The 27,804-nt window shown below is 49.3% G+C and overlaps 1 protein-coding gene and 1 pseudogene across 1 annotated transcript in view; both read left to right on the forward strand.

Moving 5' to 3' along the window:
- LOC126929518 (uncharacterized) overlaps positions 1-27,804 on the forward strand; it is a 60,841-nt gene that overhangs the window by 10,735 nt on the left and 22,302 nt on the right. Inside the window, exons 3-7 of the mRNA XM_050745953.1 lie at positions 5,978-8,824; positions 17,843-17,936; positions 20,913-21,003; positions 27,144-27,202; positions 27,668-27,692. Of these exons, the coding sequence (XP_050601910.1) occupies positions 20,997-21,003; positions 27,144-27,202; positions 27,668-27,692 (91 nt within the window). The 5' untranslated portion in view covers positions 5,978-8,824; positions 17,843-17,936; positions 20,913-20,996. The remainder of the gene's footprint in view (positions 1-5,977; positions 8,825-17,842; positions 17,937-20,912; positions 21,004-27,143; positions 27,203-27,667; positions 27,693-27,804) is intronic.
- On the forward strand, positions 13,776-14,740 carry LOC126929516 (calponin-2-like; annotated as a pseudogene).

A 27,804-nucleotide genomic window follows, 5' to 3' on the forward strand; every position in this document is an offset into this window, starting at 1 on the left:
GGGTTCAATCAGTTCTCCTGCCTCAGCCTCCTGAGCAACTGGGATTACAGGCACTTGCCACCACACCCGATTAACTTTTGTATTTTTAGTAGAGACAGGGTTTCACTATGTGGGCCAGGCTTTTCCCCAACTTCTGACCTCAAGTGATCCACCCACCTGGGCCTCCCAAAGTGCAGGGATTCAGCTGTGAGCCACTGCACTGGGCCTGGAGCCTGGTTCTTCTAGTGGAGGGTGGTGTTTAGAAATGGAGGTCTGGGTGCTTGGTATGCTCTTTGCTCTGGGGTATCTCACTCTCAAGTCTCTTCCTGGGCAGAGCTAGGACACAAAGATGTTTGTGTAGGTGTGTGTGTGCATATACACACACACACACACACTTAAATTCATACTGATTTTTTTCCCATTTTTTTATCACTACCTGTTGAAAGGCATGAACTTCACTGCAGCACTGCCGAGTTTGCTATGCACATTCACGTCCTCCTGATCCCATACCAGCCCATTCGTGCTGCTTTGTAACAGAACACCCGAGGCTGGGTACTTAAAAACCACAGAGTTGATTTTTCTGAGTCCTGGAGGCTGGAAGCGTGAGCACCTGTAGGTTTGGAGCCTGGCGAAGGCTCATTCCTCATAAATGGCAGTGTCCAGCTGTCCTCTCATGGCGGAAGAATGGAAGAGAATGGACCCACTCCCGTGAGCCCTTTTATTGAGGCCTTATCCCATCCTTGAGGGGCCCACCCTCATGACTTCACGACTTCCTAAAGGCCCCCTCTCTTGATACGATCCCGTTGGCCATGAAGTTTCAACATGTGAACTTTCGGGGACTCCTCAGACTATAGCACCCCCAAATTCATATATTGAAATCCTTACCTCCAAGGTGATAGGAAGTGGAGCCTTTGGGAAGTGATCAGGGTCTCCCAGGAGTGGAATGAATGTCCTTATAAAAGAGGCCTCAGACCACCCCTCACCCCTTCTGTCATCTGAAGGGGTGGCAAGAAGGTGCTGGTCTAGGAACCAGGTGGCAGACTCTCACCAGACGTTGAATCTGCCAGCACCTTGCTTTTGGACTTGCAGCCACCCAAACTGAGAAACAGATGTGTGTGGTTTACAAGCCGCTCAGCCTCTGGTATTTTGTTACAGCAGCCCAAGTGGAGTTAGAGTTCATTCTTGTTTTTTTCCTCTTCTATATTTGTAACTCTTTATCAGTTCAAAACCTGTTTTCATTCTCCTTAGTATAGTTACTGATTTTTCTCAACATTCCATTATTTAAACAATCTCGAAACTCCATCAGGCCGCCACTTCACTCAGCCCCCTTCCTGTCTGCCCGCTCCACAGCTGCCCCCTTCCTGGCCGCCCTGTCCATGGCCACCCCTCCCTGGCCACTCCTTTCCTGGCTGCCCCCTCTCTGACTGCCCCCTTCCCAGCTGCCCCTTCCCCGGCCACTCCCTTCCCCGCTGCCCAGCCTTGCTGCTCTGCCCCACTCAGTTCTGATGGTACTAGCTGGTTCTGACTCCAGCAGTTGGAGATGGGTCTGCATAGAGGCTTGACCGAAATATTTCATTATTCAGAAAAGAAGAGAGAAAAGAAAGTTTTTTTAAGGAAATTTAAAGGGAATAAAAATCCAAAATACCAAAAGATGTGAGATGCAGCTAAAGCAGCACTGAGAGGGAAATTTATGGCACTAAATACTCACATTAGAAAAGGCGGAGTCTCATATCAATAAGCTGGGAGAGCAGGTGCCAGGGTGCCAGCACCTTCACCATGCTGGCCTTGGCCCATCCTGTGCCCGGAACCTTCCAACACAAGAATTGAGAAAAATCTCAGATACAACCATTTGGCCCCTTTCATTCCCATGCTGTTTCTTGTATAAGTATGTGGCACACTTTAGAAATTCCTCTTAGAAATGTGAATGGGGCTTTCTGTCTCATTCCTTATGCCCCCGACCTGTACAATTCATTGTCGGCTATGACCCAGTCAAGCCACCGAGTGCTTTTCCTGACCAGAAACCTCCACGCCAGCGCCCTGCAGAAGCTGCTTGAGTTGCTTTCTCTGTGTGAAACTCAGAGGTGGACGGGCCACTCCACAGTCTGGGGCTGTTACCACTGCCCAGTCTCTGCTGCCTGCTCGTGCTCCACGCCAGCCTTTCAGCAGAGACGGAGTTTGTCTTCCTTTTACAAAAATGGATGAGCCAAGCCCAGATCACACACACCTGCTGTTGTCTTCACTTAGCCCCATTCAAGCTACTTGTGTAAATTGTCCATGCACCTTTTGACCCCTCCTGGAGAATGTTCACCTCTCTTGATTGTGTTTTATCACTCATAGCCTCCTGGTGGGAAGGCCAAATAATGCATTTTCTCTCCATGTTAGAGGGAAAAATTGGAAAGATCTTCCCAAAAGTTATCCAGGTGGAGAGTGGCAGGTGGCTGGTGAGGGGGGAGGATGCCCACCCAGGAATCTTTTTTTTGCCTTATTGAGGTGAAGTTCACATAACATAAAATCAAGTTTTAAAATGGCATTCAGTGTATTCACAGTATTGTGTCATACCACCTCTATTGAGGTCTAAGATATTTTTTCATGACCCATCATGGTTGACTTTGGTGGTGGTGGTTTTTTTTTTTTTTTTTTTTGAGAAGGAATAGTAGTAACTCATTGCAAGCTCCGCTCCTTTTACGCCATTCTCCTGCCTCAAAATGGTAAATTTTTATTTTCATCACCTACGCCTGTAATCCCACCACTTTGGGAGGCTGAAGTGGGTGGATCACTTGAGGTCAGGAGTTTGAGAGCAGCCTGGCCAACATGATGAAACCCCATCTCTACTAAAAATACAAAAATTAGCCAGGCGTGGTGGTGTGCACCTGTGATCCCAGCTACTTGGGAGGCTGAGGCAGAAGAATTGCTTGAACTGGGGAGGCGGAGGTTGCAGTGAGCCAAGATTGTGCCATTGCACTCTAGCCCAGCCTGGGTGACAGCAAGACGCTCTCTCAAAAAGAGTATTTTCATCATCCCACAAGGAAACCCCATACTATTAGCAGTCACTTATTACCCTTCCCCAGCCCCTGGCAACACCTGTCTGCTCTGTGTCTGTGGATGTGCCTGTCCTGGAAATTTCATAGGAATGGAGTTGTACAATGTGTGTCCTTTCATGTCTGGCTGCTTTCACTGAGCGTGGTGTGTTCCAGGACCCCCGCGTTGTCATATGTCAGTGCTTCATTCCTTTTGGTGGCTGGGATTCCAGTGCAGGGATGGGCCAGTTTTACCATTCATCTACTGATGGCCATTTAGGTGGTTGCCACCTTTTGTGAATTGTAGGTAGTAATGCCATCAACACTCATGAACTCATGTTTTTTGAGTTCCTGTTTTCAGTTCTTTTGGGTATACTCCTGGGGGTGGTAGTTCTGTGTTTAATGCTTTGAGGAACCCCATCTGTGCATCTCAAACCACCCAGAGCACCGTGTTTGTGCGCCCCCTGCCTCCCCGACACTTGCTGGCCCCCACCGCAGAATTAGCATCACATTAAACCAGACTCACCGAGAGGCGGGTATTTTAAACCAGGGCCCCACTCAGCACCTATTCTGGGATGGCAGGAGAGGGATGGGCCATCGGGATGCTGTGATTGCTTCTCTGGGCAGCAGGGACCTCAGACTCCACAGGTCACCCCCTCCTCCGCGCAGCCCTCCTGCTGGTTCTTTCAGCTCTCCACCTGAGAACGTTTGGCTCTTTGGCCAAAAGGGCTGTTACTTTGGACCCAGTGGTCGCTGGTGGGTCTGTGTGGGAGTCAGAACCAAGCAGCACTTGTTGGGTGCTGTGTTCAGAGACCGTTTCTTAAACGCCCCGTGCCTGCTGCTCTGATTCACGAAGGCCAGACTGAAGTCAGGTCTCCAAGCAGTGGGCGTCTCACGTGAGTCTGTGCCACCCGAAAAACAAGTGTGGATTGTGTTGGCCTTGTCTTTTACCTCCAGCTTGCTTTCTCCCGCGGTTTTTGCTTGAATCTGTAGCTCTGAGCAGTTGATTACCAGCAGCAGTTTACAACAACTGCAGTTTTGTAAACAGCAGCTTACTTTCATGAAAGCTTTCCCAGTATAAATGCTATTATGTCCTTCCCCCAGAAGTCTCATGCCCAGCCCCAAAAATGTGAATTATAAGTGGTAAAGATAATGTGGGGCTCACACAGTGGGGGGAGGTGGTTCTTTGCCTGGGATTGCACCTAATGTTTAAGCACCCCATAATGGACCACACTTCCACGCGGTTTCCAAAGTGGGCTGAGTTACGAGCTAGAAAACAGATAGTTTTTAATGCACTCACCTTCCTGTTGCTTAACCAAAAGTGAAATATTTAAGGAGACAGCTTATTAGGCCTTGTGATTTTATCAGCTGGTGTAAAATAAAAAGGAAATGTACTCGAATACCAGGGGGCATGGCAGAAGCCTCCCTTGGATTTACTGAGAAAGATGTGTGGGAAACTCACGTATCTCTGTTGATGTCACCCTCAAAGTCCCTGTAACACAGAGAAGATGTGTGTTGTAATAGTCATTATCTTGCACAAAAAGAAATTGAGGTACGGTGGTGGATCTCATCTACCTTAGATGATTGGATAAGGGGGAGTAGAAGCCGCAGCTGGGGTGGCCACGTATAGCCGTGCGGGCTGCACACTGCACAACTCGAGGCAGGGCTTGCTGCCTGGGTGTCCAGGGTCCCCTGAAGTCATGCAACTTGGCCATCTGGCTGAGCTCCTGTTTCCAGTTCTGTGTGCTGCCTTTCAGCCTAGTTGCCCTATTTTTGAGATGTGGATGTCCTGGAGTAGGCGGGCCCCGATCCAAGATGATCAGTGTCGTCCTAAGAGGACAGATGCTGAGACTCAAAGGCACTCAGGGAGAAGCTGCGTAGCCAGCTCCTGGAACACACCATGCTCCAGAAACTCCTGAGTTTCCGGAACTTGAGACCCACATGCTTAAGTTCCGTGGCCAGCATGGATCATGCAGGGCTGGTGCTGCTTTTCTTGCTGGAAGGGCGTCTGAGGCTGACTGGGTGGATGTGCGCCTTATTCTAGGAGGGGCTGACCAGGAGCTGAGACCCATGAGAGCTGCCTAGGGAAAGGGGGCTCATCCCCGGATGGCAAACCGTATCTCTTTGAGAAGGGAGAGGTTTCACCCGAGGTCACTGATTCCAGAAGGACTTTTGTACCCCACCCTGGAACAGACTCCTGGCCCAGACAGGGAGCTCCACACCTTAAGACGAGATGTGGGGCCGTCGGCGGCCGGGCAGCGGCCTCCTGGTATCTGTACTGTAGGAGCCACAGGGTCGGGGAGCAGGAGCCTGGCCAGGCGCTGTGGTCAGGAGGACACCCCCAGAAGAGCAGAAGCGGGTGTTCACAGGAGGGGCCCTGGGGCTTGAGTGTTGGCTGCTATCTTCATTTTCTGGGGCCCCCGTCACAAAGTACCGCGGACCAGGTGGCTCAGACAATTCTCTCCCAGTCTGGCACTTAGAAGTCTGAAGTCAAGGCGTGGGCAGGGCTGTGCCCTCTCTGAAGTCTGAAGGGCTGGGCCCTCCCTGTTTTTTCCTAGCTGTTGGGGGTCCAGGTGTCCCTCGGCTGGTAGACAGCCACTCCAGCAGCTGCCTCTGTGGCTACGTGGCTTCTCCCTGCATGCCTTTGAGTCTCAGCATCTGTCCTCTTAGGAGGACATCGGTCATCTTCGATTGGGGCCTGCCTACTCCACGACATCTGCATCTTAATTAATTCCATTGGCGCCAGCTCTTTGTCTAAACGAGGCCATGTTCTGAGATTCTGGGAAGCAGAACTTGAAGGGTCACCATGCAGCCCAGCACAACTAGTTTGGGGAACTAACTTAAGGCTGGGGGCTTCTCATCCTTGTCCACCTGCTGCCCACCCTGTGATGTGTCCTCCCCACTCCATGAGTGACAGGTGCACCTGCTGAGGACAGTGGCAGAGAAAACGCTGATGCCTTCTGTGCTTTCTCTCTTGACAGCCCAACATCGGCTACCTGGGCCTGCCCCACAGGCCATCCAGGGAGAAGATGGCTGTGTTGACGGTGCGGTGGGTGACTCTGTTACAGCTGTGGCTGTGTGCTTCGGGAAAGGACATTGGGAACTACAGCTGCGCTGCCCAGGACACTCAGACTGGCTCCAAGAAGTGAGCATCTGAGGAGGGGAGGCCCTGGGGGTCCGCGCCCCCTAACGTGCTCATCCTGCAGACTTCCCAGAGCAGGGCCCCATGTAGGTACTCTGGGTGCAGTGCCCTAGCAATCTCAGTCCAGGCTGGAGTCAGACTCCCTCTCCATGGTTGGGGCACCTTCCCTCTGACATGTTAGAACCTTCTAGAATAGTCTCCCTAAGTATCAAGAGTGGCCAGGCCAACCCCAGGGTTGTGATGGCTGATTTGTAGACCCAGAGATGGTCTCTGGCCCCACTTCCACGGATTACTGGCTTTGTTCCCACAAATTCTGGTGCTTGGGACTCCAGGACACTCTGTTAAGTGAAGTGCTGTGTCACCCAGGTCGTCCCAGAGGCTTATGTGTGTGTTTATGTTTTCCTGAGATGGGGTCTCACTCTGTTGCCCAGGCTGGACTGCAGTGGCATGCTCCCAGCTCACTGAAGCCTTGATCAACCTCCTGGGCTCATGCCATCCTCCTGCCACAGCCTTCCGAGTAGCTGGGACCACAGGCTTACACCACCACACCCAGCTAATTTTTTAAATTTGTTGTAGAGACAAGGCCTCCCTATGTTGCCCAGGCTAGTCTTGAACTCCTGGACTCAAGCAGTCCTCTAGCCTCGGCCTTCTGAAGTGCTGGGATTATAGGCACAAGCCACTAAATCACCACAGAAGAACCTTTTTTGAAGATAATATAATAGCCCTGATACATCCTGAGCACCTGATAGGGGCTGGGGGCAGTCCCTTGCCTGGTTCATCTCATCCTGCCCAACTGGGTTGGAGGCGGGATGGTGCCCTTTTGCTGAGATGTAAACTGTGCCCCAGAGAGGTCACAGCCCTTGCCTGAGGTCGCACCGCTGCGTGGAGTGCCACCAGGGTTCTCATTTTCTTCTGGCCTCACTTCAGGTCCATTCCTTTTTCTGGAAGATCTCAGAGGCCAAAGTGGAGTCGAGTCCCCACTGGCCTTGACCTGTGCCCCCCGTGCTCACATTCAGTCTATGTGTGGACCAGCCTGGGTGGGCAGCACTTGGTGGTCACTGGTGAGTGTCAAACACCGAAATGGTCAGGACCGAAGGCAAGTGCAAGGAAACAGGCACAGAGAGGCATACGGAGCCTGTGGCGGGACCAGATGCTGCTTGGTTTCTGAACCCAGCCTGCTGTGGCTGCCTCTTGCTGCCCAGACATCACAGAGGACAGCTTTACCTCCTCAGTTCCCTGGCTCTGACCAGCCCTCTGCTCCTGGGGGGCGTCCCCAACCTGCTGGAAGACTTCCCAGTGCACAGCTGACAGTTTGTGGGGGTGCGTGCGGAACCTGTCAGCTGACAGCAAAAATGTGGACATGGCTGGATTCTTCGCCAACAATGGTACCAGAGAAGGTACGGTGGCCGCCGGGGTGTCGGGGCTGCCGCAGTGGCATCTGGCTGGACGTTGGCAGCCACACAGAGGTCACCGTTACAGATCGCAGGGGAGCCATCTTTTTTCTTACCAACGTGTGTGCCCGGCTGTGGGCAGCTCTGGTAGTGGAACCTGGAGTCCAGGCTCTAGATGTGCAGCTCCCAGTTTCTGCAGTTCGGAGTTGCTGTGACGCTGCGGGCCCAGCCAGCTAACCCAAGGCACACATGATCCTAGGGTCTTGCATATGTCACCTGGCGACCGGATCGGCTGCCATGATGGCCTGGAGCCCCAGCGTGTCCAAACGTGGGCAGCGTGTTCAGCACCACCTCAGTTCCCACGTTCCTGCCTCTGCCAGAGGTGTTTAGACCTGGTCTGATTTCTGTCCAGCCCCATGTTCATTCCATCCTGGTTTCCCACACCGTGCCTGGCACAGAACACCCTGGACGGTTCCTTTAAGTGGGGTTCCGCTGCATGCTCTGTGTTGCCAGGCTGCTTGGAGGAACTTCCATGATGGGACGTGGTGTCAGAACGGGGGCACCTGTGTCCACAGGTGGAACATGTATGTGTGTGAGTTTCCGCTCCAATTCAGTGGGAAGAACTGCGAGCAAGGTGAGTGGCTGGCATCGTCCATCCCCCGGCCATGGCGGCCTGGGAGGTATTGCTCCTTGTGTCTGGGACCACTGTGAGGAGGCTTCACGTTCTGGACCAGCAGCCTCCGGCAGCATATGCTGTGTTGACTGCGGACTCAGTGCTCTCTCCAAGAGACTGTACTCTGCAGAACCCCCACTCCTGACCCTGGGGTCCCCAGTCCCACCAGCCACTCCTGACCCAGGGCCAGCCCCACTAGCCACTGAGCCCAGGGATCCAGAACCCACCTCCTCCTGCCTCCCATCCAGCTTCAGAGCCCCTTGCCATGCCCATCTGTGGCTAGGGCCCTGCAGGTCTTCACACTTCCTAAGAAGGAGGCTCACGTTCCAAGGTGGGCTTTTGTGGAGCCCACATGGCTGACCGGCCTGCAGGCGCATCCCCCAGCCCTGCAGCCAGGAGTCTCCAGCCCGTGTGATTTCTGGAGGCACCTAAATTCCCTGGGCCTGTGTTCACAGCCATGCCCCACCCCCAGCTCTTCAGCGGTGACAGCGTCATTTCCTGGAGTGATCTGAACATCACCCTCTCCATACGCCGGTACCTCGGGCTCATGTTGCGAACTCAGAAGGAGCACAGCATTCTGATGGAGGCTATCAGCAGCACGCCCACCTACTTTTGTCTCCAGGTGACTGGGGTCCCATGCCACCAGGGCACCTGCTAGGTGGGTACTCAAGGGAGGGACCCAGGTGCTGGGCTTCCTGGTGCACACTCCAGCACCTGCTACTTACCCTTCCCCTTGTGCCCGCCCCTGGGTTCCTCCGAAGAGGATGAGGAGGAACATGAGCCCTTTCCTCTGGGAGGTGGAGACTGAGCGAGGGAACATGGGGTTAGGCCAACCCCAGGGGCCAGCAGAGCTCAGCCGAGGTGCATTTTAAACGGCAGCTCCAGTCTCCCTCTAGCCCGAGGGTTTGGCTAGAGCCATGGGCATTGCAGAGCTGAGGGAGGTGCCAAACCTTCAGGTGGAAACAGTGGGCCTCACCAGTTAAAGGTGCAGCCAGGTGGAGGCCAGGCGCCCTGACTCACGCCTGTAATCCCAGCATTTTGTGAGGCCGAGGCGGGTGGATAACCTGAGGTCAGGATTTCGAGACCAGCCTGGCCAGCATGGAGAAACCCTGTCTCTATTAAAAATACAAGAAAATTAGCCGACCGTGGTGGTGGACGCCTGTAGTCCCAGCTACTCCGGTGGTTGGGGCATGAGAATTGCTTGATCCAGGAGGTGGAGGTTGCAGTGAGCCGGGAACATACCATTGCACTCCAGGCTGGGCGACAAGACCAAGACCCAGTCTCAAAAAAAAAAAAAAGAAGCTGCAGCCAGGTGGTGGTTGGCATCAAGGCACCATTCACTGTCTCCGGGAGCTTGGCTCAGCCAGAGATGCATAATGCCCTACTGTGTCGCTGTCTGCGTGTTTTCTCTATCTTGTTGGTCTTCACTGTTTCCTTTATTTGAAACAAAAGTTTATTTGTTGGATAAAGTTCTGAACAACTTTTAGAAGGTGGTATAAATGCACTCTTTCCTCTGGTTTCTTGCATCACGCAGTTTCCGCCCACATCTTCCATGCTCCGTAGACACTTCCTGTGAGGAACAGTCATAAGCCCTGTCTTCTCTCATCAGGCTGCCCTTTTGCCACACCCTGGAGACTCCGCTGTACAAGGTAGCCACGCGGACCCTTCCTTCAAGGGAACCCCCAGCCCTCAGCTTGCCCTCTCGCCCCTCTGCCTGCACATCCCCAGGTCATTCTCATCTATAGTGATGGCGGGGCACAGACTTTCTCCTGTAAACCGTGTTGTTGTGACCCTTTTTGATCAGGGTCTAGCTCTGAAAACTCACTAGGCAAATCTCCCTCCTGAAAAGCTCTCTTTATGTCTTTTTTTTTTTTTGAGATGGAGTCTTGCTCTGTCGCCCAGGCTGGAGTGCAGTGGCCGGATCTCAGCTCACTGCAAGCTCCGCCTCGAGGTTTACGCCATTCTCCTGCCTCAGCCTCCCAAGTAGCTGAGACTACAGGCGCCCGCCACCTTGTCCGGCTAGTTTTTTTGTACTTTTTAGTAGAGACGGGGTTTCACCGTGTTAGCCAGGATGGTCTCGATCTCTTGACCTCATGATCTGCCCGTCTCAGCCTCCCAAAGTGCTGGGATTACAGGCTTGAGCCACCCCGCCCGGTCTATGTCTTTCCCTAGACCTAATTTGCCTCTCCTACCACAGGAGTGGCCTGTGGGAGTTGTGCCTGAGCAGGGCGCTCTGTCTTGATTTTACAGATTCCAAAACTGGGTTATTCCTTCCTTTCTCCTAGGCTTTTTGTTTTTTTTGCTGGAGTTTTGCTCTCGTTGCCCAGACTGGAGTGCAGTGGTGCACCCTCAGTTTGCTGCAACTTCTGCCTCCCAGGTTCAAGCGATTCTCCTGCCGCAGCCTCCCGAGTAGCTGGAATTACAGGCATGCACTCACCACCACACCTAGGTAATTTTTTGTATTTTTAGTAGAGACGGTTTTGCCATGTTGGTCAGGCTGGTCTTGAACTCCTAACGTCAGGTGATCCACCTGCCTCAGCCTCCCAAAGTGCTGGGATTACAGGCATGACTCCTAGGCTTTTTTCCAAGTTTGTACATTTGTGTTTATGCACGCATACATCTCTGTGCAAGTGTGTGTGTGCATGTCAGTGTGTGTATGTGCTTGTGTGCACATCTGTATGTGCATCTCCACATGCATGCACATTTGTGCATATCTGTGCATGTGTCTGTATATGTAGGTATGTGCAGGCGTGTGATGAGACCTGGGTGCACACGGTCTCAGAGCAGCATTGACTTCCTTCTTCCTGTTATCTCCAACCAGAGTGGGCCTGGGTCTCCCTCCCACCCTCCCTTCAGCACACGGAGATGCTGCCCTTAGGTTAGCCTCCTCTCCTGCCTTGGAGTGGGCCACAGAGGAACACTCGCCCCGTCCTCCCAGGATGACCCCCCCCCAGGTCCCCACAGTCAAGAAATCCCTCCCAGAGTGAGGTCTGGGCCAGCTGCGTGTCCTCTGCCGTCAGCTGTGTGGAACCACACCTTGTTGCTTTTGCTCCTTTGGGCTCTGGACCTCCTTGTGCTGCCCAACATGTCCTGGATGCCATCCGCCATCAGGGGAGGCTGGGCTGGGGTCAGAGGTGAGATGGATTTTACAGAGTGCCTGCTCCAAGCTCTCGTTCCACACAGGGGGAACTAAGGCATAGAGGCTCTTCACTCGGCCCCATGGTGCATTCACTGCCCATGTTCCTGGAACGGCCACAGGCCCCTCTTGTCACCCCTATGGACAGCCCATCTAGAAGCAGTTCTGTGTAGCCGAGATTGGCGTGAGGGTTGGCGGGTGGACAGGGGCTGTCCAGCTCATGCCCTCCCCATCGCGAGTGCCTGGTTGGAGGGCGGCGGGGGCAGGAACGAGCGTGCTCCCCGCAGGCTGGTGGAGGTCAGGGTCTTAGCAGATCAGGGAGGGCTCAGGAGACAGGTCAGGGCTGGGGCAGGGGCTCCAACCTGCATAGTGAGCCTTAGCTGTTACTCCCCGGCCACAGCTCGGGAGCGTTTTCCAGCACAGATGGCTTGGATTGCCTGGAAGGTGCAGTGTGCACCAGGGATGATGACAGCTGGCCTGTGGGCCCTTGTTAAACTTGTAATTTCATGAGTCCTAGGTAGCCCTAGAAGCTTGCTCCGGGCCAAAACTTGGCAAATGCCGTGCTGCCCCGGGATGGCATTTTCTGTGCGGTGGTTTCACTGTCAGAACAAGTTAAATTGGCTGTTTGGAGGCAGGTGATGAATTCTGGGGCCTGCAGGTTGTCATTTGGCAGTGGGGTCTCTGTAGGAGTCAAAAGTGTGTGTTCAGTAGGAATGGCGCTGGAAGCCACAGATTCTCGTGCTGTTGGCGTAATTACATCTTGGAGAGCTCATCCAAAAATTAGGAATTTTGCCAGGGACTACAGCCAGTCCTCCCTGTGGAAGTCTGGGTGACAGGCATGGTGGCCCTGACGGGATGCTACAGACTTTAATGGACACCCAAAAGACTCTCAGGCCCAAAAAACTCCCAGGGCAGCTCCCAGAGACCGGTCAGCTGCACGTTACATGAAGGTTCTGGGGGATTTCTCCTTGGCATCATCAGCTCGCAGGCCTCCCGTGGGCCTGTGAGCTCTGTGAGGGTGTGGTTGGGACTGGGAACACAGCAGGGGATGGAGCAAGTGATTCAGTTCCCTGCCTTCCCAGAGCTGGTGATCCCACAGCTGAGTATCCTTTAGGGGTGGTGCTCAGGTCAGGTGATGGCAGAGGCTGCCCTAGGAAGTGACTCTGGGGCTGAGGTGGAAAGCTGGAGAGAGGGCCACCGAGCAACAGGACAGGGAGGTGCAGAGACCAGGACACACCCAGGGTGTCAGTATCTGGTGAGGAAGAGAGCTGAGAACTTTGGCTGGCACTGCTCTGCCACTGCGGTGGAGCCCAGTGAGGCACCAGTGGCCCTGGCTGACATCTAGTCCATGTATGTGTACCAAGGGCACTGGCCCTGAACAGCTCAGTGGCTTCATCCTGCCAGTGAGATACAGATAGGATCTTGCCAATGACATAGAGGTAGAAGATAAAGTCGGATCCAGAGTCAGCCCATGTGTGGAGGTGTCTTACAGGAGTCATAAAGGTTGACAGTAATGAGAAAGGAGATAGCTGATAAATGCCAATCAGGATGAACCTAGGGGCTCTATAAAATGATCAAACTAGGCCAGGCGTGGTGGCTCACGCCTGTAATCCCAGCACTTTGGGAGGCCGAGGTGGGCGGATCACAAGGTCAGGAGATCGAGACCATGGTGAAACCCCGTCTCTACTAAAAATAGAAAAAATTAGCCGGGCGCAGGGGCGGGCGCCTGTAGTCCCAGCTACTCGGGAGGCTGAGGCAGGAGAATGGCGTGAACCCAGGAGGCAGAGCTTGCAGTGAGCCGAGATTGCGCCACTGCACTCCAGCCTGGGCGACAGAGCGAGACTCCGTCTCAAAAAAAAAAAAAAAAAAAAAAAAAAAAATCAAACTAAATTGGCTTGAAGATAAACAGTGATATTTAGAGACAATGCTGCTATAAAAAGGCCCACCCACTGGGAAGATACTAACTTCTAAATTTTTATGTACCTAATAAAATGAACTCGAAACATATCTATATAAAGCACAGACTGGGCCGGGTGCGGTGACTCACGCCTGTGATCCCAGCACTTTGGGAGGCTGAGACGGGCGGATCACAAGGTCAGGAGATCGAGACCATCCTGGCTAACAAGGTGAAACCCCATCTCTACTAAAAAAAATACAAAAAAATCAGCCAGGTATGGTGGCAGGTGCCTGTAGTCCCAGTTGCTGGGGAGGCTGAGGCAGGAGAATGGCGTGAACCCAGGAGGCGGAGTTTGCAGTGAGCTGAGATTGCACCACTGCACTCCAGCGTGGGCGACAGAGTGAGACTCCATCTCAAAAAAAAAAAAAAAAAAAAAAAAAAAAAAAAAAAGCACAGACTGACCTTAAACATTCCAGAGGAATTGCTAAGATTCATAATGAAAAGGTTGTCAATGAAAATTACACATCAGGTTCCTGTCCTGCCTCTGCACCTGCCAGCCATGAGCTCCACACAGTTCAACAAGGGCCCATTGTACAGACCCTCGGCCGAGGTCAAGCAGCATCTCTTATCCAAATTACAACCTGTAGAAGGAGGCAGAGCTCCACAGATGGATGGAGGGACCCACCAGCCTCTGCATCAGCCCTGACTTGCAGAAGGGCCTGAAGGACGGGATTATCTTATGCACACTCATGAACAAGCTTCAGCCGGGCTCAGTCCCCAAGATCAACTGCTCCATGCAGAACTGGCACCAGCTAGAAAACCTCTCCAACTTCTTGAAGGCCATGGTCAGCTACGGATGAATCCTGTGGACCTGTTTGATACCAACAACATGTTTGAGAGTGGAAGCATGACGCAGCTGCAGGTGTCTCTTCTTGCCCTGGTGGGGAAGGCCAAGACCAAAGGGCTGTAGAGTAGGGTGGACATTGGCCTCAAGTACCGGGAGAAGCAGGAGTGGAACTTGGACAATGCCACCATGAACGCCGGCCAGTGTGTCATCAGGCTGCAGATGGGCACCAACGAATGGGCCAGCCAGCTGGGCATGACCGCATACAGCACAAGGCAGCACCTCTACGACCCCAAGAGCCACACCCTGCCCCCCATGGACCACTCGACCATCAGCCCCCAGATGGGTACAAACAAGTGTGCCAGCCAGGTGGGCATGATGGCTCCCAGGACGTGGTGGCACATCTGTGACACAAAGCTGCGAACCTACTAGTGTGGCAACTTCTCCATGTCCCTGCATATGGGGTACACGCAGGGTGTCAACCAGAACGGCCAGCTCTCCAGCCTGGGCTGGCAGATACACGACCCCCAAGTACTGTCCTCAAGGCACAGTGGCCGACAGGGCTCCCTTGTGTGCTGGCAACTGCCTGGGTCCAGGGGAGGTTCCTGACTATCTTCCTTACCAGGAGGAAGCCGGCTACTGAGGCTACCAGCACATTCTCTCCCCACATCATCTCCCTGTCTGGGTTTTTAAAAATTTTTCTGTGTTTTCATCTTTTTTTTTCCTTAACCTCTTCAGTGTTGCCAATCAACTAAGCGTCTGTGAGCGGCAGCATGGGATCAGGTAGCAGGGCTTTTTTCTCCTATGCCTTGGTCCTTCGCAGGACTGAGCCACCAGGCTGTGGGGGAAGGGGTCACCGTGGTATCCTGGTATGGAGGGTGAGGGTCCCTGCTGGCACGTGCAGGCTGTGGGGGAAGGGGTCACCGTGGTATCCTGGTATGGAGGGTGAGGGTCCCTGCTGGCACGTGCAGGCTGTGGGCCGAGCTGTGCTGGGGAGAAGCGACCTGGGCTTGGAGGGAACTGGTTCCCAAAGGTTTCCGCGTGCCTCACCTTCTCCGCCTTTTGTCAGCTGATCAGTTTGTGGTTTCTGTACTTGCAAAAGTTTCAGGAAGTATTAACAAAAGAAAAATACATTTTCCCCCCCAAGGAATGGGGCGGGGACAGTGGAGAGGGTGCTGGGAAATGAGTCCCCTGGGAGAGGGGGCCTGGCCATGAAGCTCAATATCTCAGGCCCCCAAGTGGCTGGATTTCCCTAGGCCCAACAGACCTTGGACCTCAGACCTGCCCTGCGGCCCAGTGGGGAGAGTGAGGCCTGTACAAAGAAGTGGAATTCTGAGTTGTTGGGGCTAAGCCTGATCCTCTCTCCATGCTAACCCCACCCCACCCCTACTGTGGCCTCAGTAGGTTTTGTTGTTGTTGTTTTTGCCCAGGCTGGAGTGCAGTGGTGCGATCTTGGCTCACTGCACCTCCACCTCCTGGGTTCAAGCGATTCTCCTGCCTCAGTCTCTCAAGTAGCTGGGACTGCAGGTGCTCCACCATAACTGGCTAATTTTTGCATTTTTATTAGAGACAGGGTTTCACCATGTTAGCCAGGCTGGTCTTGAACTCCTGGCCTCAGGTGATCCGCCCACCTCGGCCTCCCCAAGTGCTGTTTATGGGTGTGAGTCATTGCGCCTGGCCCCTCAGTAGGTTTTAAGGAGCCCCTAGCTCTCCCTCTCTGGGCCTGACAAGTTATAATGCTCCATCTCCCCCAGCCACACGCTCTGCCAGGTACTGCACAGGGACACCCACCCAGGGGCTGTGCTCCATGAAATAATGTGAAATACAACTGTGGACCAAACACACTAAAACCTATATGTAAGAAAAAAAAAAAATTACAGATTGGAACTGGTAGCATGTAATAAAAGCAGAACTTAGAGGTTAATTTAAAAGGAGATAATAAAAAGCAGAAATCAATGAAATAGAAAATAAAGATCCAAGGGAAAATAAACGCATAATTTGTTTTGAAAGAAAAATCTGAGGCCGGGCTCAGTGGCTTGCGCCTGTAATCCCAGCACTGTGGGAGGCCGAGGTGGGCGGATCATGAGGTCAGGAGATTGAGACCATCCTGGCTAACACGGTGAAACCCTTTCTCTACTAAAAATATAAAAAAATTAGCCAGACGTGGTGGCAGGCGCCTGTAGTCTCAGTTACTCAGAAGGCTGAGGCAGGAGAATGGCGTGAACCCATGTGGTGGAGCTTGCAGTGAGTCAAGATCACACCACTGCACTCCAGCCTGGGCGACAGAGTGAGACTCCTTCTCAAAAAAGAAAAAAAGAAAAATCTGAGACTGAAAAAAAAAACAAAAGCACAAATAAGCCGTGCTCAGGATGAGAAAAGAAGACACACACTGTCTTTTGCAGGGACGTGGATGAAGCTGGAAGCTGTTAATCCTCCGCAAGTTAATGCAGAAACAGAAAACCAAACTGCCTGTTTTCACTTAAAAATGGGAGCTGAATGATGAGAACACATGGACACATGGCGGGGAAACAATAGGCACTGGGGCTTGTCATGGGGGGTGGGCGGAGGGAAAGCATCAGGAAGAATATTTAACGGATGCTGGGCTAAATACCTAGGTGGTGGGTTGGTCTGTGCAGCAAACCACTGTGGCACACGTTTATGTGAAAAACCTGCACACAAACCTGCACATAAGCCCCGGAACTTAAAAGTTGAAGAAAACAATCAAAACAAAACATAGTTTCCTTTAATTCTTTGAATATGTTTAAAGCAGGTCATACAGTTTTTTTCTGGTATATGCAGTGTCTGGACTTCCTCAGGGACAGTGTCTATTGGTTGCATTTTTTGTTGTGTAGCAGCCAGTGATGGGGAGCCGAGAACACCCCCAGGTTCAGTGATTCTCTAGGAGGACCCGCCGGACTCAGTGTGTAGTCATACACATTGCTATGATTCATCATAGCAAAAGTATAATAAGCAAAATAACGGGAAAAGGTATATGTGGCAAAGTCCACTTGAAGCTAAGCACAAGCTATCAAGAATCCTGCCCAAGCAAATCACACAGGCACACAACATTTCTCCAACAGTGACTGTGACAGTATGAAGTACTGTCTGCCAGAGAAGCTCATAGAGACTTGAGTGTCCAGGGTTTTGAGTGGGGATTGGTGATTTGGTGTCCTCTTTAAAATCTGTTTGGCATAAACTGTAGTGTGTGTGTTTATTTATTTTAGACGGAGTCTTGCTTTGTCGCCCAGGTTGGAGTGCGGCGTGCATGATCTCTGCTCAATGCAACCTCCACCTCCTTGTATCAAGCAATTCTCCTGCCTCAGCCTCCCAAGTAGCTGGGATTACAGTTATGCGCCACCACGCCCAGCTAATTTTTGTATTTTTAATGGAGACGGGGTTTCACCATGTAGGCCAGGCTGGTCTCAAACTCCTGACCTCAGGTGACCCACCCAACTCGGCCTTCCAAAGTGCTGGGATTACAGGTGTGAGCCACTGCACCCGGCCTCCAGTGTTTCATAAAAGCAGTTTAGGCACACTGAGCCCTTCTTCTCAGAGCATGGTGCACCTGTGCATTTTCTAGATACCCAGAAATGTGTCAGAGCATTTCAAACCCCTATGGGCATCTCATTTCCCAGCTTTTCTTTTTAGCTTTTTAGTCTATTGTTTGCCCCACAGCTGTTATCCACCAGGTCAAGCGGCCACAGAGTTAAACATTTGCCTGCCATTGTATTTTGTTTTCTTAAGGTCTTTCTTTGTTGCCCAGGTTGAGTGCACCCAGCAAGATCATAGCTCGCTGCAGCCTCAAATTCCCGGACTCAGTCATCCTGCCTCAGCCTCCTGATTCACTGGAACTGCAGGTACATGTCTCCACTCTGGCTAATTTTTTTTTTGCTTTGCTTTTTTTTTTTTTTTTTCCTTTGAGACAGGGTTTTACTTCTGGCACCCGGGCTGGAGTGCAATAGCGGGATCTCAGCTCACTGTAACTTCCACCTCCTGAGTTCAAGTAATTCTCCTGCCTCAGCCTCCCAAGTAGCTAGAACTGTAGGTGCACACCACTGCATCCAGCTAATTTTTGTAATTTTTGTAGAGATGTTATTTCATCACATTGCCCAGGCTGGTCTCCAGCTCCTGACCTCAAGTGATCCACCTGCCTTGGCCTCCCAAAGTGCTGGGATTACTGGCGTGAGCCACTGCACCCAGCCCCTGTCATTGTTTTTCATAATCGTGCCAGATTGAAAAGGCTTTTTGCCTTGGGCAAGCTCCAAGGCAGATCAAATGCAGTCTAGCAAGTCAGGTGTTACAGAGAACCACCAAACACTTCAATTGTGATAATTCCTGGAAATAAAGCTTTAAGGGAGATCCAGCTCTTCTGCTTCCTCCAGTAGCTGTTGGGTTGCTGGTGTTCACCGTGAATGTGAACTTTAATTTTCTGGGTTACTGTGGAACTGCCAAGCAGAGACAAGAGAAAGAAAAATTAAACTGCCACGAAACTCACTGCTCTGAGATTACACTGGTTTGTTTTTGTTTGTTTTTCTAGAAGGAATATCCTCTGGATTATTACAAGCTTTTAGCTAATTTCCTGAGGTCTAAAAATGTTAATGGGCCAGGCGCAGTGGCTCATGCCTGTGATCCGACCACTTTGGGAGGATTGCTTGAGCCCAAGAGTTCAAAACCAGCCCGGGCAACATAGCAAGACCTCCGCTCTACAAAAATGAAAACTTTAGCCAAGTACAGTGGTGCACACCTGTAGTCCCAGCTATTTAGGAGGCTTTATAAAGGTGGATAAATCCAGAGGTGGGAGGATCACTTTAAGTCCAGAAGTATGAGGTTGCTGTGAGCTATGATTGCATCACAGAACTCTAGCCTGGGCAACAGAGCAAGACCCTTTCTCTTAAAAAAAATGATAATAGTAAAAATCAAAATGGTAATGGTGACCATTTGTTGCCAGTTTTCCCATTTTTTCGTAGAAAGAATTTTTGGAGGTCTTTCATCTGCCCTTTTCTCCAAAGTCATTCACTCAGCTGCATTTTTAGAAAAACCTAGGGCCATAGTACATGAGTAGTTATCCCTGGATGTTTGTGATAGTCACAATTCAGCATAAATTATATCTCAGATGAAAACTTTTCTTGCAGTGATATTCATGGCATTCAGTCAAATATATAAAATTAAACCTAAGAACAGGCCAGATGCAGTGGCCCAGGACTGTAATCCCAGCACTTTGGGATGCTGAAGTGGGAGGATCATTTGAGACCAGGAGTTTGAGGCCACCCCTGGCAACATAGTGAGACCTCATTTCTACAATAATAAAAAATAAATAACTGAATTAGCTGGGTGTGGTGATGCACACTGGCAGTCCCAGCTGTTCTGTCAGCAGAGGTAAGAGGGTTACTTGAGCCTGGGAGCTTGAGGCTACAGTGAGCTGTGGTTCTGCCACTGCACTCCAGCCTGGGAGACAAAGTGAGACCCTCCACCCCGCCTCCCAAAAAGGAAGAGAACCTAATTTTAACGGGAATTTCCCTAAAATGTTATACTGAATACTATGGCCTGGTAACTTCGGTTAATATTGGCAACATTTGGCCGGGCGCGGTGGCTCAAGCCTGTAATCCCAGCACTTTGGGAGGCCGAGACGGGCGGATCACGGGGTCAGGAGATCGAGACCATCCTGGGTAACACAGTGAAACCCCGTTTCTACTAAAAATACAAAAACTTAGCCGGGCGAGGTGGCAGGCGCCTGTAGTCCCAGCTACTCGGGAGGCTGAGGCAGGAGAATGGCGTGAACCCGGGAGGCGGAGCTTGCAGTGAGCTGAGATCCGGCCACTGCACTCCAGGCCTGACAGAGCGAGACTCCGTCTCAAAAAAAAAAAAAAAAAAAAAAAAAAAAAAAAAAAAAAAAAAAAAAAAAATATTGGCAACATTCTATGATTGAATTTACATGTTAGATGGCTCTTTTTCTCCCCAGGCAGGGTCTCGGTCTGTCACCTAGGCTGGAGTGCAGTGGCATGACCATAGCCCACTGCAGCCCCTACCTCCTGGGATCCAGTGATGTTCCCACGTCAGCCTCCTGAGTAACTGAGACTACAGGCACACGCCAGCATGCCTGGCTGGACCTTTGCTTTTTTGTATTTTTCCTCCAACTTTTGATTTAAAATATTCTTATATGTAAAAGTTTATAACGCAGAGTTTGGATATTTAATTTACCATGATTCTTGTGCTTACAAATTTATTTAATTCAGCTGGGTGAGGTGACTCACGCCTGTAATCCCAGCACTTTGGGAGGCCAAGGCATTTGGATCACCTGAGGTCAGGAGTTTGAGACCAGCCTGACCAACCTGGTGAAACCCCGTCTCTACTAAAAATACAAAAATTAGCCAGGCATGGTGGTGCACGCCTGTAATCCCAGCTAATTGAGTGGGTGAGGTAGGAGAATCACTTGAACCTGGGGGGGGAGGTTGCAGTGAGCCAACACTGGGCCATTGCACACCAGCCTGGACTACAAGAGCAAAACTCCACCTCAAAAAAAATGGTTTAATTCATTCTCTAATGAAAGAGAAAGTGATTTTAAAATCAAATGAGTATTTTTGGCCATGTAGAGTTTCTCAAAGAAATTTTTTTGTAGAGATAGCGTCTTCCTCTCTCACACAGGTGGAAGTGCAGGTGGCATCACAGTTCACTATAGCTCAAATTCCTGGGCTCGAGTATCCCTTCTGCCTCAGCCTCTGAAGTAGCTGGGACTACAGGCATATGCCATTACACCTGGTCTTGGTCCTCATAACTAGGCAGCCTGGATTTGAATCCTGACTCCATCCCTCACCAGCTGTCTCTTTGCATCCCAGGTTTCTCATCTACAAAATGAGTGCTGTTATAGTTTGCTATAAGGATGCATGAAGAAGCGTTAGCACAATGCCCGCACCGAGGAGATGTCTGGTAAGCGTGAATGGGCATTAATGGTGCATCTGTTCAGGCATTTATAGTTCAAGAAACACTCACTCAATATATGCTGCATGATTTTAATCCTCATACCAGCCCCGTAAGAATTTGTTATGAAAATAAAATGAGGCTCAAAGAGGTTATTTCACTTGCCCAAGACTACACAGCTACCCAGTGGCAGAACCAGAACAGAACTGTCTGGTCCTAGGCACCTGTATTTCTGCGACCACTGTTCCTAACAAGCCTGTGTAGGCTGGTAAAAGATGCTTTTTATATTAAAGTACACAGAACAAATATACAGCTCAATAAAATAATTAAAAAGTGAAGGTCCCTTGTAGTTCCAGCCACTCTGGAGGCTGAGGCAGGAGGATTGCTTTAGCCCAGGAGTTGGAGGTTGTAGTGCACAAGGATGGCACCTGTGAGTAGCCACTGCACTGTAGCCTGGGCAACAAAGCAAGACCTTGTCTCTAAAAAGAAAGAAATAAATACGTAGAAAAGAACTTTTGCAGCCAGGCGTGGTGGCTCACGCCTGTAATCCCAGTGCTTTAGGAGGCCAAGGTGGGAGGATCATGAGGTCAGGAGATCGAGACTAGCGTGGCCAACGTGGTAAAACCCTGTCTCTACTAAAAATACAAAAATTAGCTGGACGTGGTAGCACATGCCTGTAATCCCAGCTACTCAGGAAGCTGAGGCAGGAGAATTGCTTGAACCTAGGAAGCGGAGGTTGCTATGAGCTGAAATGGCCACTGCACTTCAGCCTGGCGATACAGCAAGACTCTCTCAAAAAATAAGAAAAAAGAAAAAAACTGGACACCTATTTTTCACCATATACAAAAATTAACTCAGATTAAAAATTTAAGACCTCAAAAACTACAATAATCCTGGAAGAAAAACTTCAGAAGTACCATTCTGGACATGGGCTATGGGAAATAATTTATGACTAAGTCTTTAAAAGAAATTGCAACAAAAGTTGACAAGTGGGACCCAATTCAACTAAAGTGCTGCTTGCCACACAGCAAAAGAAACCATCAACAGAGTAAACAGACAACCTACAGAATGGGGGGAATTAGTCACAAACTATGCATCTAACAAAGGTCTAGTATTTCCGATGCTATAAGGAACTTAAGTCAACAGCAAAAAACAACCCCATTTATAAAGGGGCAAATAAACACTTCTCAAAAGAAGACATACATGCAGCCACCAAACATGAAAAAATGCTCATCATCACTCATCACGAGAGAAATGCAAATCAAAACCACAATGAGATATTATCTCACACCAGTCAGATAGGCTGTTTTTAAAAAGTCAAAAAATAGACACTGGCAAGGATAAGGAGAAAAGGAAATGCTTATACACTGTTGGTGGGAATGTAAGTTAGTTCAGCCACTATGGAAAGCAGTTTGGAGATTTCTCAAAGAACATAAAACAGAACTAACATTCAGCCTGGCAATCCCATTACTGAATATGTATCCAAAAGAAAACAAATCATTCCACCAAAAAGACACATGCACTCATATGTTTATTGCAACACGAGTCACAATAGCAAAGACATGGGATCAACCTAGGTGCCCCTCAACAGTGGACTGGATAAAAATGTACATATAGACGATGGAATACTATGCAGCTACAAAAGAATGAAATTATGTTCTTTGTGGGAAAATGGCTAGAGCTAGAAGCCATTAGTTGAACTAGTGTAGTAACAGAAAACAAACGCTTCATGTTCTTACAAGTAGGAGCTAAATTCTGAGTACCCATGGACATAAAGATGGTGACAATAGGCATTAGAACCGCCAGGAGTGGGAGGGAGGAAGGAAAAGTTGATAAACTGCTGAATACTATGTTCAGTACCTGGGTGTTGAGATCTTTCATACCCCAAACCTCAGCAGCACACAATATACCCAGGTAACTAACCTGCACATGTACACCCTGAATCTAACATAAAAGCTGAAAAAGAAAAAACAGAATGGAATCTCTATTTTCAGAATATCAGTTGTGCCCCTCTTCCATTTGAAATTCTCACTATTGGCTATATTTGGGGGTATCCTATTTCCCCATCTCATAGCTTATTTTAAGAAGTACAGAATAGGCCGGGCGCGGTGGCTCAAGCCTGTAATCCCAGCACTTTGGGAGGCCGAGACGGGCGGATCACGAGGTCAGGAGATCGAGACCATCCTGGCTAACACGTGAAACCCCATCTCTACTAAAAGATACAAAAAACTAGCTGGGCGAGGTGGCGGGCACCTGTAGTCCCAGCTACACAGGAGGCTGAGGCAGGAGAATGGCGTAAACCTGGGAGACGGAGTTTGCAGTGAGCTGAGATCCGGCCACTACACTCCAGCCTGGGCAACAGAGCGAGACTCTGTCTCAAAAAAAAAAAAAAAAGTACTGTAATCCCAAAAGTGGGTTTGGGATTCAGTTTTTGAAATAAAACACTGAGCCTTCAGTGACCTTCCTGAACATGTAAAAGCACAGCTGTCTGCATGGCAGCAGTTGGACCTCACAAGGTGGATTGTGCCTTCACCCTGGAACGTTTATGATGCCCTATCACCATGGTGGTGGGATTAGGGATCTCTTGCCCTTGGTCGTAAGTGCCACTGTCTGTGCTGAGTTTTCCAAAGGTCAGAGCAGATTGAACTTTTGTGCTTTCGTTTTTCCTGATTTTGACTTTCCTTATGGGGAACCGGTTTTCCTGCTTTCAAGGTATGTTCATACTGGCCTGTCAAATAGGCCAAATGCTGTCTTTTCAAATTACTAGTTAATACTTTCAAATACGTTATTTAAAAAATTATCCTCTGTATTTTCCATATGGAGTTATAAATACGTTTTGTGGTTATGTTTTATTCCTCACTTTATATATTTGATTCTTAAGCAGGGTGCCTTTGAACTTTTTCTTCATTTAAAAAATAATGTATCATTTCCTTTTACATCCTACACCCTTCAATGTTCCCTGACCCAAATTAAGTTATTCCCTTGAGGAGAATATGTCAAAGTCTATTTTAATGTAGTTTTTAACCTAATTAAGAACCTATGAAATCATTACTTTCAAAAAGTTTGGAGCAAAGCCACAGTAGTACAGATGGGTTTGAGGCTTTTCACACAATAAAATATACCTATCTTTGTTTTTAACATGTTTTTCCCTCCTCTCTTCTTTTGTTGTGAAATGTGTATTTCATTTAATAAATTTGTAGTAAGTCATGTCCATTCACATATTAATTTTAAAAAGTAATAAGAACGTGTATTGTCTGTATGTGAAATAAAACACACACTTATTTTTATGCTTTGGGAGTTACCCAAAATCATAGAATTGGAAATTATAGTCAACACAGAAAGATAAACAGAATCAATTGGTAGAGACTAAGAACATACAGTTTTATTTATACTCAGAAACAAGTAGATATGTACGTATACCTGAAGATAAAAATTAAAGGGATGATTGTGTGAGTTTGCACGGAGAGCGCTTTGGAAACCTGCTGACTTGTTAATGCTGTTTGGATGGACTGTGTGCCCTGGTTCTCCCGAGCCGTCATCCAGACCTCTGTGCAGGAGCTCAGTGCTCATCAGTTCTGTGACTTGGAAAGTGTCTAAGTTTAGAGGCACTTGTATGTGTTAGTAAATAAGGCAAGATGATATCGTTTCACAGGTTTTAGTGCAGAAGACTGAATAGATAAACTGCTCCACCCAGTACACTGGTGTTCATTTCATGGTCATCTATTGACCATGGATGTAAAACACTTATCTTCAGTGACCTTCCTGTGCATGTAAAAGCACAAGTGTCTGCATGGCAGCAGTTGGACCTCACAAGGTGGATTGTGCCTTCACCCTGGAGAGTTTGTGATGCCCTATTGCCATGGTGACGGAATTAGGGATCTCTTGCCCTTTGCTCTGCCACCGTCTGTGCCAGCCAGGCCACTGGGCCATTGTGGCAGACAGTGGTGTCCTTTGTGTGGAGGACACTGAGTGTGCGCTCAGACACACACAGCACTTTTGACAACTTTATCTAATTATTTCAAAACTGGGTCTGAATTATGATAAAAGTGGTTGGTTTTAGGCCAAGCAGGTGTATGTCACAGAACCAATGGCTTGGGAGTTCAGAATCCTGGGTTTGAATGAGCCTCTTGAGCTCTGAGCTGTGAAATCTAAAGCAAGACATTTCACTGATAGTTAAGCCTCATGAGCACTTACACTGTACAATTTATCTACATCGAATCATTCAGCCATCACCACAGACATATGGCATGATTGATTTACTATCACCTTTCACTGGGCAGAAAAAGAGATGAACGTGCCCAAGCTTATGAGCCCCAAGATGGGAACCCAAGTGCTGAGGCTCTGAAGTACCGACCTGTCCTCAGCACTCAGCCGTGGGATCATGAGTCACTGTGCAAGGGAGTTCCCACATCTGCATGTATGTGTGGAATGATCTGAGCCTGCAGAGTTCTACACACTATCCACATTATAGGGTGGTGTCCGTGGTCACATAGCTCAGGGCAAGTATTAGTACATGAATAGCTTAGCTGTGTCATAGTCTTTATGTGAAAGGCACATAAAAGCCCAAATGCTTTTGAACTGGTTGCGGATTTTGAGTTGGAGGACAACACTTGGGACAACCGGTCACATTCTTTCAGTGCTTGGCCGCTCCTCAGCACATAAACCAAAGCCAATACATAATGGGAAGACCCTTTATTGATATTTGATGGCATTATGAACTTCAAATGACCCCTGTAGAAATGTTAAAAAAGTCTGTGAGCTACACAACCTGGGGACGAGACAAGTAAGAACACAAAATACCACGTAATCATTAGCCTCATGTATCACCCTGGTAGCAACTCCCTTGGCAGCTGGTTTGAAGAGCCTCAGTGCTCACCAGGGGCCATCTCCCTGCTATGCCCTCTTTCCCTGTGGGTTGCCTGGACTGAACATAGGCAGCCCCTCACATGATGACTGCAAACACAAGGCAAAGGAAGGCTAATAGTGGTTATTTTAAAATATAAGTATTTCAGTATTTTCTAACCTTTAATAATTGATTATTTTTAGGGGAGGGTGGGCCTTTTTTTTTTTTTTTAAAAACAAAGTCTTGCTCTGTCGCCCAGGCTGGAGTACACTGGCATGATGTTGGCTCACCGCAACCGCTGCTTCCTGGGTTCAAGCGATTCTCCTGCCTCAGCCTCTGAAGCAGCTGGAACAACAGGCGCATGCCACCATGCCCGGCTAATTTTTTGTGTTTTTAGTAGAGATGAGATTTCACTGTGTTAGCCAGGATGGTCTTGATCTTCTGGCCTCATGATCCGCCTGCCTTGGCTTCCCAAAGTGCTGGGATTACAGGCGTGAGCCACTGCACCTGACCTTTTTTTTTTTTTTCCCTGAGATGGAGTCTCACTCTGTTGCCCAGGCTGGAGTGCAATGGCACGATCTCAGGTCACTGCAACCTCCACCTCCAGGTTTGAGGGATTCTCCTGCCTCAGCCTCCCGAGTAGCTGAGATGACAGGCACACATCACCATGCCTAATTTTTTTTTTTTAATAGAGACACAGTTTCATTATGTTGTTCAGGCTGGTCTTGAACTCTTGATCTCAAATGATCCACCCGCCTTGACCTCCCAAAGTACTGGGATTACAGGTGTGAGCCACCATACCTGGCCGATTATTTTTTTAACAAAGAAAATAAATATAATTAATGCTAGTGCATGGAATTAAATCTAGTTTTTAAAAAATTCACACATAAGATCAGAACACTATACCCTCCATGATAAATGCAGTAGCAGTGTATGTGGGTCTGTGGAGGTTGAAAGGGACTTGGTAGATGTCAAGAAGGTAGTGGCCATCCTGCTGGGCTTTTAAAGGGTCTGAAGAAGTGACAGGACGCTGTGGTTGAATCCTAGCGTGTATTTTAGTATTTGTTCATTTGGAGTTTGATTATTTCACGTTGCTTTCATTTGCTATTACCTGGAAAGGCAAGGGCTCTACTCCCATTTCCTTCCTGCTCTTTTTTGTCTTCCTTGGTCCATGAAGAAGATGGTCCAGGAGAAGCTCAATCTGTGCTTGTTAACCAGGCACACCCCTAAGTTCTAGTCCCTTAGTCATTCATGAATAGCACCGCCAGTGAACTGACAGCCATGCATGTCCTTCCACATCCCCTAGGTGACTCGAAGAAGCCTTCCAAAAAGCATGTGAAAAGGGAGCCCTGCTCTACCACTACGGTAAAGTAGCTTGTCTTTGCCTAAGATGTAAATGTTGTTTTCTTGGTTCCTTTATATTTCAGTTGATATCAGCTATGGGAAAATTAACCGGTACATTATAGATGTTAGATAATATTTCCTTGGGAATGGAGGAGGTGTATCTTACCAACTGACGCCTGATTCCAGAGGACGACCACAGTTGGCAGTGTCAGACAGTACAGGGTGTGTTAAGGGATATTTTCTTCAGGAACAAGTTTTCCACTTTAGATAAGAATTCTGTCATTGCCACCCAAAAATTATCTAGACAGAAGCATTCTTCAGGAAAAGCCCCTGTGCTTTCTTAAGGGAACTCTACTCTAGAGTTGAGGCTTTTGACTTGGACATTCTTTCCCACCTTCATTACTCAGTTTCCAAGTGAACAGAAGACCTGTGCGAACCATCCATAGCATGGCCTCATTCTCAGAGTGTTTCCTTCTCTAATTACAGGTGACTTCTTCGAGCACAATCAATGGTACGTATTCTGGAATCACTCACTGGCTGTTAGAGAAAGATTCTATAGGAAATGTGGAGCCTAACTGCTGGCTTTTGCCTGGAGAGCCTCCATGATCCAAGACCCGGGGGGA

Source organism: Macaca thibetana, chromosome 10 (genome assembly GCF_024542745.1).
Source record: "Macaca thibetana thibetana isolate TM-01 chromosome 10, ASM2454274v1, whole genome shotgun sequence".
NCBI classification, from domain to species: Eukaryota; Metazoa; Chordata; class Mammalia; order Primates; family Cercopithecidae; genus Macaca; species Macaca thibetana.